Below are 12,523 nucleotides of genomic sequence, written 5' to 3' on the forward strand. Positions count from 1 at the left end.
CTTCCCTGGTTGAGAAATTCTGCTTAAAAACGCATGGTGGCATGACTTAGGAACCAGAGTGTCACTGGGAAGGCTACAACAAGGAAAAAAAAATGTGGAAGGCAGAGGGCAGATCATAAATGGCCCTAAATGCCATCCTAAGAAGTTTATGTTCTAGCAGAGATGTCCTTGATTGGAGATAAGTAGACTGTACACAAAGGACTTTGAATTGAACCTGACACGTAATCTTCAGTTCTCTATCTCCCAGGGTCCTGCCAAGCCCAGTTCTATTAGCACCTCTCATGTCTTACACGTGTGCACTGTCTGTATACTTCCTGAGTGACCGCAGTCCAACTGGCTGAGGACAGTTAGCTCTCTAACGTCTATTCAACTGGAGGGAAACACTGGGGAGAGATGAGACAGCACCCCAAAGTCTGCATGGCACGCAGCAGACTCACAAGGATCTCGGGCTCATCTCTGCTCCTGGGGCTTTACCCTCTGGCTGCAGAAGGTCTCAATGCAACTCCAACCCAGAAAGAATCTATAGTTTCTTTCTATAGTGGTTTCTAAACAAACCACTAGTCAAGGACTTACCATTCCCAACTGCAATTGTCTGCTTACTCATCTATCTCCCACTCTGAGCTGTGATCTTCCTGAAGGCTGAGCCACCGTTCTGTCCGTCTCTGTATCCTCAGAGCCTGCTCAATGCCTGGCACATGCTAGACATTCAGTGATTGAGTGAGTAGGTGAAGCTTCTCTGACTGCAAGCCAGGCAACAAGACCAAGGATCTCTCCCACTTTTTCACCGTCCTGTGAGAACAGAGACTCACTCCAAGTGTATGCCCCACAGTTTGGGTTGAGTGGAGGGGTCAGAAGAAATGTCAGAGGGGAGGACTAGATTTCAATGAATTTGGCTACTGGATTCATCATGGTCAGTAAATTTCACCAGAAACACAAGAGGAGAGGAGAGGCCTGTCTTAAGAAGTCAGGGACTGTTGTGATAGCCTGTCTTAGGAAAAAGACGTTGTAGCTTTGGCGTGGGATGTGCCTGCCTTTAGTTACCAGAGTGGGTTCTAATTAAATTGTAAACTTGTAGCAAACACCTATATATGAATGTTTATTGGAGAAGGCAATGGCAACCCACTCCAGTACTCTTGCCTGGAACATCCCATGGATGGAGGAGACTGGTAGGCTTCAGTCCATGGGGTTGCTAGGAGTCGGACACGACTGAGCGACTTCACTTTCACTTTTCACTTTCATGCATTGGAGAAGGAAATGGCAACCCACTCCAGTGTTCTAGCCTGGAGAATCCCAGGGATGGGGGAGCCTGGTGGGCTGCCGTCTGTGGGGTCACACAGAATTGGACACTACTGAAGCGACTTAGCAGCAGCAGCAGCATATATGAATGTTTATAGCAGCATTATTTATAACAGCCAAAAAGTTGAAACAACCCAAATGTCCGTAAACAAAATATCCATCTGCTTATCTGTACAATGGAATATTTTTCAGCCATATAAAAGAATGAAGTACTGATACAAGCCACATGGATGAACCTTGGAACTGTTCTGTAAGTGAAGTAAGCCAGACCCCTAGATCAACATTATTCAGATCAGATCAGATCAGTTGCTCAGTTATGTCCGACTCTTTGCGACCCCATGAATCGCAGCATGCCAGGCCTCCCTGTCCATTACCGACTCCTGGAGTTTACTCAGACTCACGTCCAGCGAGTCAGTGATGCCATCCAGCCATCTCATCCTCTGTCGTCCCCTTCTCCTCTTGCCCCCAATCCCTCCCAGCATCAGAGTCTTTTCCAGTGAGTCAACTCTTCGCGTGAGGTGGCCAAAGTACTGGACTTTCAGCTTTAGCATCATTCCTTCCAAAGAAATCCCAGGGCTGATCTCCTTCAGAATGGACTGGTTGGATCTCCTTGCAGTCCAAGGGACTCTCAAGAGTCTTCTCCAACACCACAGTTCAAAAGCATCAATTCTTCGGCGCTCAGCCTTCTTCACAGTCCAACTCACACCCATACATGACCACAGGAAAAACCATAGCCTTGACTAGACGAACCTTTGTTGGCAAAGTAATGTCTCTGCTTTTGAATATGCTATCTAGGTTGGTCATAACGTTCCTTCCAAGGAGTAAGCGTCTTTTAATTTCATGGCTGCAGTCACCATCTGCAGTGATTTTGGAGCCCAGAAAAATAAAGTCTGACACTGTTTGCACTGTTTCCCCATATATTTATTATATGATCCCATTTGTGTAACAGGCCAGAATAGGGAAATCTGTAGGGACAAAAGACTGAAGGCAGGAGAAGGGGACGACAGAGGACGGTTTAATTGGACAGCATGACCAACTCGATGGACATGAATTTGAGCAAGCTCTGGGAGTTGGTGATGGACAAGGAAGCCTGGTGTGCTGCAATCCATGGGGTCACAAAGAGTCGCACATGACTGAGCGACTGAACTGAACAGATAGAGACAAAAAGTAGATGAGTGGCTGCTTAGGACTGTGGGGGATGGGAAAGTAGGGAGTAATAGCTAAAGGGAACAGCTTTAAAAAACTTTTTTTTAATTGAGGTATAGTTGATTTATAGTGTTGTGTTAAGTTTCCAGTGTACTGCAAAGTGATTCAATTATACTTTTTTCAGATTCTTTTCCATTATACTTCATTACAAGATGTTGAATATAGTTGCTGTGCCATACAGTAGGACCTTGTTGTTTAACTATTTTCTATCTGCTAATATATAGAATTGTATGTGTATCTGCTAATCTCAGAGTCCTAATTTATCTCTCCTTTGGTAACCATAAGTTTGTTTCCTGTGTCTGTGAGTCTCTTTCTGTTTTGTGAATAAGTTTATTTGTATCTTTTTTTTAGATTCTGTGTATAAGTGATATTGTTGCAGGAAGGCGGACCCCTTCCAGGGCCTGAAATTGGGCTCTTGTCTAACGCTGGGAAATGAATTGCCCGAGGAGACACATGTTCTGACAGAGCAAGAGATTTTATTGGGAAAGGGCACCCAGGGGGAGAGCAGTAGGGTAAGGGAACCCAGGAGAACTGCTCTGCCACGTGGCTCTCAGTGTCAGGTTTTATGGTGATGGGATTAATTTCCAGGTGGTCTTTGGCCGATCATTCTAATTCAGAGTCTTTCCTGGTGGCGCACGCATCGCTCAGCCAAGATGGATGCTAGCGAGAGGGATTCTGGGAAGTGGACGGACACGCGGTGTCTCCTTTCGACCTTTCCCGAACTCTTCCAGCTGGTGGTGGCTTATTCGTTCCGTATTCCTTATCAGGATCTCCTGTCGTAAAACAGCTCATGCAAATGGTTACTGTGGTACCTGGCCAGGGTGGGCGGTTTCGATCAGTGTGCTTCCCCTGACAACATCACATGATGCTTGTCTCTATCTGGTTTATTTCACTTAGTAAGTTCATCTCTGGGTCCATCCATGTTGCTGCTAAGGACACTATTCCTTCCTTTCATAGCTGAGGATGTTCTGTGGTGCATGTATGTGTATATAGTTACCACATCTCTACCCATTTGCCTGTCGATGGGTGTTTAGGCTGTTTCCACGTCTTGGCTGTTGTCAGCAGTGCCGCTGTGAACATTGGGGTGCATGTATCTTTTCAAACTAGAGTTTTCTCCAGATCAATGCTCAAAAGCAGGATTGCAGGAGCATATGGCAACACTATTTTTAGTTTTTTAAGGAGTATCCATACTGTTCTCCATAGTGGCTATACCAGTTTGCATTCTCAGCAGCAGTGCTGGAGAGGTGCTTTTTCTTTACTCCCTCTCTTGCATTTATTGTTTGTAGACTTTTAAATGGTGAAAACTGTACACTTGAAGTGGGTGAATTGTGTAGTATGTGAATTATATCTCAATAAAGCTGTTAAAAAACAGAACTTCTAAAGCAGGTGTTAACCTGAGCTTTTGAGAACTGTGTACTACGCCAGTTTGGGCACGTCTCTGCATTTTTCTGGATTTGTCAAGTTCACCAAATTCTTTGTGACCTTCCCCTCCTGCCCCTCTGCAGAGCTGAGTGCCCCTTCACCGGGCTTGCTGCAATGCCTGATTACACGGAAAGGATTTAATGAATATTAATATTATTAAACATGCAAATTCAGTTCTTATCATTTAAATAAAATAATTAGTGTCTACTTTTAAACTAGTAACTAACCAAGGAATAGAAAGCAATGCATTTCTTTCCCTGCTCCATTGCTATAGAAAGGGAATGATTATGGATTCCATTCTGATACATAGGGTTTTTATATTCTAAAGTATTGTTTGTAATATGAAGACCTAACTTTTTATGTGGCTTCTTGCTGGTCATTTTTGTTACCAAAGCCTTTTCAGGATCAGTTAAATGACCTGATAGAGGAGTTATGTTAATATGTCAAGTTTGACAAGTTTCTAACCTTTGAGAACTTTGGCGTCATCAGAAAAACAAAAGGTTCTGTTGGCCCCCTGAAATAAATATTGACTTACATGATTTTTTTCCTGAATGATTAGAACAACAAAAAACAGAGAAATATCATTTGCATGATTTGACTTTGAGGAACTGTATTTTATAGACCCTTTCCTGGGTAAGACCAAAAAAGGAAAAAGTAGAGCCTTGTTGAACTGGGCTGTTTTGCATTTTTAAAAAAATTTGCATTGGTGTTTCAAGCTAGTTAAAAAATCTAAGGAAATAGATTTTTTTTTTTCCTTACTAAGGGAAGTGAGTTTGTGCTCTCACACTCCACCCAAACAGTCTTCTAAATTCGAACTTTTCCTACTGAGCTCCCGCGTGCCTAATTTCTTCCTGGGATCTTTGGCCACTGCATCCCCTTTTGCTTACTTGGCGGCACACCCTCTCTCTGGTTAGTAAGCCTGTCGGCTGCGAGCGCAGGGAGCTGTGCACAGACAGTCCTCCCCCTGGTAACCGTGCAGCCGGTTCTGGTGATGGTGCCTCGGCCCAGCACAGGAGCGTGGAAACAGCTGACTGCTGACTCAGAGGGGAGCGCAAGCCACCCACGAATCTCATTGCAGCTCGCTGCTGCATCCCGATCCCATAATCCCTTGCTTGGTCTGCTGCAGTCTTTTCAACAGACGCTGAGTGAGAAAAAGATGTCCTGGGAGATAAAGGTTGATTGGTTTCAATACCGAAAGGGGTCTCCCACTTGTTAATGACCCAGAAACGTCCCTGCCGACTTTCCTGAGCCTTCTCTTGTCTCCTCCATTTTTCTCTTCCTCTCTTCTGTTCATGAGCTGGCACATCACTCCATAGAGCAGAAGATATGCTGGGCTGCTGATGATGGCTGCACTGCATGGTAGGGAATTTTAACCAGTCTCTTTGCATGGTGCTTCCAGACTCTAGACGTGAGCAGAAATGTGCATTGTTCTTTTGGGTGGCTGCGGGCTGCAGCGCCAGGTGGGGGAAGATGTCGTTCTTTGCCTCGTTCATTAGTCTGTCTGCAGAAATGGGTAGGTCCTCGGTGTTCATGCTGCTTAGTCTTAGGCCAGGGGAATAACTAATTCATCCTGCTGCCTCTGTTCTGGCGTTTACCCCTCTCTTCTCTCTAATGGTGATGTAGTATGCTCTGTAACTATCAGTCAGAGGGAGACCCACTCTGCTTAAACAAAAGCATCAAATTAGCAAGAATAGGGCGATCATCATGCCAGATTTTTCTTATCAAGTTTCTAATGTGATCTAACTGGATCTTTATTTTTACTAGTTTTATTTTAATGTGTATATAGGCCTATTTTAAATATAAGATTTTTTTCCCTGTGCATCTCGCTGTTGGGTACAAAAATGGGGATGAAATGTTTAGTTTGCAGGATTCCTTCCTCGGTACCCCAGGGTAGAGGAGACTGTGTGATTCGACCCTCCCCCACTGTGTCCTCTGTTAGGGAACCCTGGGGTTAAGTGCCACAGTTCCCAGTTACCATTGGAAACCCAGTCATTCATAATGCATGACTCGACCCTCTGAATTCTGAATGCCATTGATGATCAGAAAATGTGCAGGAGAACATTTGGGGCCTTTTCTGATTTTTTTTTTTTTTGCTGCCTTTGAAATAGACTCAAATCTGGGTGGAGTTCAATGGCAGCACTACATAGAAAGGGGAAAAAAAAATCTTGGGTTGGACCTTAGGTTTGCTTCCTGAAACAGTAGGCATCATTTTTGTATCTAAGAGCTGTTTGTGCAACGATGCCCCACCCTGCCATTATTCCTTATTGGGGTGGGGGACAGGGGATTAGGAGAGCAAGTAGGAAGGCTATTATTTTAAATTAAAAATGGAATGTTAATTAGTAGATTTCTGAACCCAAAGGTAAAATGATATTTCTGTCTTAAGAAAAGATGGTTTCACTATCAGCTTTAAGGAACAGGTCCATAGATTCAGAACGAGGCATTTTAAAAATTATTAGTTCAATTCTTTGGTTTAGATCATCTTACAGTAGTTTTATTCCTCATGAGTAAATTGTGAGTGGTTTTTTGGTCTCGGCTTTGTTTTAATCAGACTGTGTAAGGAAAGCCATTTGTTTGCCCAGATTCTTCAATCGATTTCTTAAGTATTAGGATTCACTCGTGCCCACTGTGAACCTGTTTCCCGGTGCCTTTCAGTATTTTTGGACAGACGCTTTAGCAGCATCCTTCCTAACCCACTGTGTTGTTAAGTAATGCACGCCCCTCCAGAGCGAGCACACAATGAGAAGTTTCGTGTGTGCCGTGGTGGAGAAAGCAGCTTTTTGTTGCAGAGATGTGAATAGTGGCCTTTCCTAAACCTCCAAGTGTTTCTTTCCAGTTTTCTCCTAGAAAGACACGAGGGGTTGGCATTGGAAAGGTTAAAACACTGCTGAATGTAAAAATGTTCTCTGGTAGAATGTGCTGTTTCAAGAAACAAGAATACAGCGTATATATAACCCACACATTTTTAAATGGAGAATAAAATCTATACATATTTTCACCATAGTTAATGTTATAATCCTGGGATGACTTAATTTTTTTATTTACATGATAACAAAAGTTGAGTGATTTTGTTGCTTGTGAAATATGGTAAAAAAAAATACTCATTCTTTGTCTTACTAAAGTAAAAATGTCCTTCACTTGGATTTCTTTAGACATTAATTTCTCTAAACTCAGGACTTTCTTTTACCTATTCTTATTAAGTAGAAAAAAATCCTAAACATGTAGCTATTTATTTAACTAAGCTTAATTTTTAAGACTCCCTTGTGCTTTGTTTTCATTACCTCTCTGATAAAACTAAGACTTCAGCCAAATATTTATGTGTATTATTGAGATGTATAGGAGAGAAATACTTCCAAACTTAAAAAATTGCCACAAATTTTTTACAGTCATTTTTTTTTCTTTTAAAAAATGTGACCAAGTTACTTTTAATTGTGGTAAAATTCTCATTTGTACACACCCGTGATTACTTTTCAAAAAAAAAAATCTAATACCATCTGTGTCCCCTTATTACTCATATAAGAATTTTAGTGTAGATTTATAGGATCTGCTCTCTATTAGGGTTCTTTGAATATCATTATTATGCAGTTGATCAGAATTGACCAGATCAGGCTTCCTCGAAGAATTTGTAGGTTCAGATTAGACCAAATACTGAGGAAAAAGAAACCAAATGTAATTATTCAAATAACATCACTGGAGGAGATATTCATTCCTACTTTTTACATGCCAGGCTCCCCTTTTCTGCTTTACCCACTCTGTGTTCATATTCTCTATTGAGAATTCCATTCTTCTAAGTGCTTTTATTATTATTATTAGAAACTTATTAGTTTAAGTAAACCTTTATTCTAATCAACAACAGATTTAAATAATATGCTTCCGGGGGAAAAACGTATTGCTGCTATATACGCCTGTGTCTGTTGAAGTTCCGATGTAAAATAGATTTCTCTTCCCCTTTCTCGCTAATCTCACCCACCTCCTGGGGCTTAGGGCCCTGGCTGCCCTCTGCCTTTCCCCAGAATATTCAGCCTCTTTGTGTAGTCCCCAAGGAAAGCAAGGGAAGAGACTTGGCAAGGTGATGGATGTGGGGAGAGGAGACCCCACTCACCCTGACTGTCCCAGGGCACTGTCAGATGAATGTCAATTAGCCTGACGACTTAACACTCCCCATCACACAGACCCAGCCTTCTGGAACTTTGAAAACCCAAAGCAGATCTTAAGAACTGACTACGGAAGGTGAGTACTTTCAGGAAGAAGGCAATGGCAAACGTTGGCAAACTAAAGAAAGAGGTAGAGGAAACAGGCATAACTGTCATATCACAAGTTGGGGGCTTGGCTTAAAACCAGCTTCCATATGGTCAAGCTCAGCAGTCTAGGGGAGCTGTCATACATCTGACCCTGGGAAGGAGAACCCTTGGGAAGCTTGGGCACACGCCTCCCTGGAGACAGAAGTTAAAGCCGATGGCTTCCTGAGGCCCCCTGCCCCGCCTCCACGCACACGCACATTCCTCCCATCAAGAAAGATACTGCATCTGGCTTTTCTCATTTACAAAATGGCCCATTTGGGATAGAGGCTTGATTGAACTGGAAATAGGTCACCCTGTTTTAATTTCACTGAAGATTGTCCTCTTTTCTTTCCTCCAGTTGAGTCCTCAGTAACAATGCAGATTTCATTGCAAGTGGATAATAACATGCTCATAAATTTGAAAAATTAAAAGTACCTTGTTTTTTGAATTGTATTTTAATCCGTACCTTGAGCTCCAGGTACCACCTGCTCTGGCAGGTAAAAGGTAGTTTACTGTGAGTTTATAGGTAATCCCAGTGGTTCAAGAGCTTCTTCCTATAAATGTAAAAGAAGACTTTTAGCTTCTTGGGAAGTCGATTTAAGCACATCTGCACCATTGTTGTTTGTCCAATAAAAATTAAAAAAAAAGTAGCTATATTAACAAATAAACTCATTTAAGTTCCACAAAGAGAAGCCATAATCCAGGAATGCCGTAAAATTAAACAATGGAAATGGAGTCTAGTGTCTTAGGATGACATATAATCAAATGTGCTGCCGCCTACCCACAAATCACATGTTAAAATTTGATTTTGCAAAGGATTCTTGACCTGTTTCCCAACCATGTTTCTTAGACCATCCAGACAAGCTTTCACCAATCTCCCTTTCTCCAGAAGACGTTTTCAGTCTGTTTTTCTCTTCTATCCTCTCTCCCTACTCTTCATCACTCTACCGTCAGAAATAAAGGGTTGGGATAGTTTTCCGATCTCAGTGGTGTAATTTGGAGTGGGAGATAAGGTTTCAACTGTGGAATTGTGGGTGCAGGCATTTTTCTTTCATTTCATCTCCTCCTATCAAATTCTTCTTTTCCATTTGGTTGTAATTTCCACCAAGTTGTAGATTTGAGAAAGTGAATCAGGCAAAATACCAGAGATGATGTGGGGAGGGAAATGCTGGGGCAGGATTTTTCTCTGCCCAAGGATTTTGTTATCTGATGGTTACATTGTTTTTACCCACACAAGCTGTGTTTAATTGGCAAGCCCCCACTAACATGGAATTTATGTGTCAACCTTCTTATATTTTTTTATTTCCATGCATATGTGTCTTTAGTAATTCTCAATTTCTTTTCCTGCATTTGTAAGAGTGTTCAAATATGTCACTAAATATTTAGCTTCTGGATCATGGTTTATGTTGCTAATCATTAGACTTATATGGGAAGACAGGTAATGTCTGATTTCAGGTGAAAATGTTCAAATGCCCGGTAATAACCATGCTCTTCATCTTGTAATTTAGCAAGTGCTGCTCTTTTCTGCTGGGACTGAGTCTATTCCCGTGTTACACTTTCATTCAGTCCACTTACAAAAATGTGTCAAGAGACTCGTAGACTTAGAGAACTAACTTGCTGGGGGAAGGATGGGGAGAAAGGATAGTTACGGAGTTCGGGATGGACATGTACACACTGGTGCTGCTGCTGCTGCTGCTAAGTCACTTCAGTCGTGTCCGACTCTGTGATCCCGTAGATGGAAGCCAACCAGGCTCCTCCATCCCTGGGATTCTCTAGGCAAGAATACTGGAGTGGGTTGCCATTTCCTTCTCCATATTAAAATGGAGAAGCTGTATTTAAAATGGATAACCAGCAAGGACCTACTGTTTAGCACATGGACTTCTACTCAATGTTATGTGGCAGCCTGCATGGGAGTGATGGATGCATGTATATGTATAGCTGAGTCCCTTTGCTGTCCACCTGAAACTGTCACAACATCTTAATTGGCTATGCCCCCAATACAAACTAAAAAGATTTTTTAAAATGTGTGTACTATGTACCAAGCACAGTTCTGGGTGCCGGGACTACTGCAGAGCAATCAGATAAAAATCCCTGCCTTTGTGAATCTTATGTCGTAGTGTGGGGGTGGGGTGGGCAGGAGGCAATATTTGCAATAAATACATCGCACCCTGTATTGGAAAGGGACCAGAGGGCTAGGGAGAAAAATGGAGCAAGGACGGGGGTGCTAAGTGCTAGGAGACTGGGGCAGGCATCAGTTTTAAAGAGTGGGCAGACTGAGATGGGGACATTAAAGCAAAGATCTGAGTGGGGAGCGAGCCCCGCTGTGAGCAGCTCTGTTGGTTTTCCACCAGCAAGGACCCTCAGCTAGTCTCCCCACGCAAGAGCTCTCACAGCTGGCTCGTGTCGGTACTACACTGACGTTGGCTGTTGGTGTGGTTTCAAAATGGCTCGCTCTGCCCTGGCGTCCGTATCAGTTCCTCTCTCGGCCTCCTGTGAACAGATGCTGCTGGTTCCTGCATCCTGAAGCAGGCTGGCTCCTGCAGAGACAGAGCACAGCCAGGTGTGTTCATGTGTGTCTTGCGGATCCCCAGCTAAAGAGTAGTTCTGTATTCTGATTTTTGTTACCATGCTCTTAATTTCTGCTGGTTATGTATGTAAGAAGGATCTCAGACAGTTCAGAAACCAAGAAGGGGAAAGGACAGTAGCTGAGAATCTAGATAAGTATTTACACGCGTGCGTGCTAAGTCACTTCAGTTATCTCCAACTCTTTGGGACGCTATGGACTATAGCCCGCCAGGCTCCTCTGTCCATGGGATTTTTCAGGCAAGAATACTGGAGTGAGTTGTCATGCCCTCTTCCAGGGGATCTTCCTGACCCAGGGGTCAAACCCTTGTCTCCCATGGCTCCTGCATTGCAGGCAGATTCTTTACCCCTGAGCCACTGGGGAAACCCAGTAAGTATTTACAGCTTTTCTAATCCAAGGAGACCAGAATCTGCAGTTGTGCCCAGATGCTTTGATGGAGAAAGGCCGTCAGATGTTTTGTGGATACTCCTTGTGCATATTCAGATGGTTGGAAGCGTCCCACAGTGCTTACGAGTGCATTTTGTGCCTCCGTTTTTCTAAGCACATTCTCCCTCCAGGAGCAGTCAAATTTCTTTTTACTGTGGCTATCCAGTTATATTCAGGGAATGATCATTATCTTGGCAAAGTCTTGGTTTGGAGCTCTTTGGGGGTTGGAAACCTTTTGTTTGATTCTGGGAGTCCTGAAGATCTAGAAGTCTTCATCAGCTCACTTGTGACTGATTGTGATGTTGTCATGATTTTAAATTACTGTTAATGAATAAACTTAATTTACCATATAAATTAACAATACTAACAAAGACTCCCTCTCACCCACTACAGTAATTATCATGGAATTAGAGTGAAAATTAGAATGAAATGTTTTTTATTTCCTCTTTGGAGAATAAAAATGTCTGCTCAGGAAACTTCATTTAGTCAGCATAGATCATTTGATTAGAACAAATGTTTTTTTCTTGCCAAAATTGAAAGTTTAAGGTTAAAAAAAAGAGTAAAATCCAGTTTGATGTTTTCTTTCTGCTTACTTCAGTATTCAACATGACTGATTATTTCAATGAATATGCTCTTTGACTTGACTGTGCTCAATGACATTGTTATTATTTAGTCTTCTTTGACTGTTTTCTTTTGTTCCAGCATGTCTCACTTCTCTGATTGAACTTATTCTTTGACTAAAGTTTTCCGCAGGCAAAAGGTAGGCAGAGGACATGATGGGGGCAAGGACCATTTGATCCTGCTCCGTTTTAGCGTGAACATTTCCAAAAGCTATTCAAAATAAAATTCTTTTTAACTGATTTTAACTGAAAAGTTTAGTATGATTTTTTAAATTTTAATTTATTTTATTTATTTAAAAACCTTTTAAATTTATTTGGCTACGCTGAGTCTTAGTGGTCACACATGGAATCTTTAGTTGCAGCATGTGAGATCTAGTTCCTTGACCAAGGATTGAACCAGGGCCCCCTGCATTGGGAGCATAAATCTTAACCCTTGGACCGGCAGGGAAGTCGTATTTATTTTTTAATTGAAGGGTAATTGCTTTACAGAATTTTGTTGTTTCCTGTCAAACCTCAACATGAATCAGCCATATAGTATGATTTAAAATGTATATATATGGAACACTTGGTGTGTCATGCTTGCTCAGGGCCTAAACCAGTCTTCTGTATTGTTCCAGTGTAAATGCTGCTGAAAAGAGAAGTCTATCATCTTTATAAGTCACACGCACACACACACACCCCAGTAAAGTGTT

At 42.2% G+C, this 12,523-nt stretch overlaps 1 protein-coding gene across 6 annotated transcripts in view; it reads left to right on the plus strand.

The window, feature by feature from the left end:
• TRIM2 (tripartite motif containing 2) overlaps window positions 1-12,523 on the plus strand; it is a 127,685-nt gene that overhangs the window by 53,795 nt on the left and 61,367 nt on the right. Inside the window, exons 1-2 of one of the 6 annotated variants that reach the window (XM_070386670.1) lie at window positions 5,103-5,283; window positions 8,094-8,151. The exons of 4 other annotated variants lie outside the window; for them this stretch is intronic. Coding sequence is in view for 1 of the 2 variants with exons in the window: in XM_070386667.1 (XP_070242768.1) it covers window positions 5,281-5,283 (3 nt within the window). In the remaining variant the exon portion in view is untranslated. Of the gene's footprint in view, window positions 1-5,102; window positions 5,284-8,093; window positions 8,152-12,523 lie in introns of those variants that run through there. One more of the 6 variants, XM_070386667.1, reaches the window with a different exon arrangement.

This window comes from Bos mutus, chromosome 17 (genome assembly GCF_027580195.1).
Source record: "Bos mutus isolate GX-2022 chromosome 17, NWIPB_WYAK_1.1, whole genome shotgun sequence".
NCBI lineage: Eukaryota > Metazoa > Chordata > Mammalia > Artiodactyla > Bovidae > Bos > Bos mutus.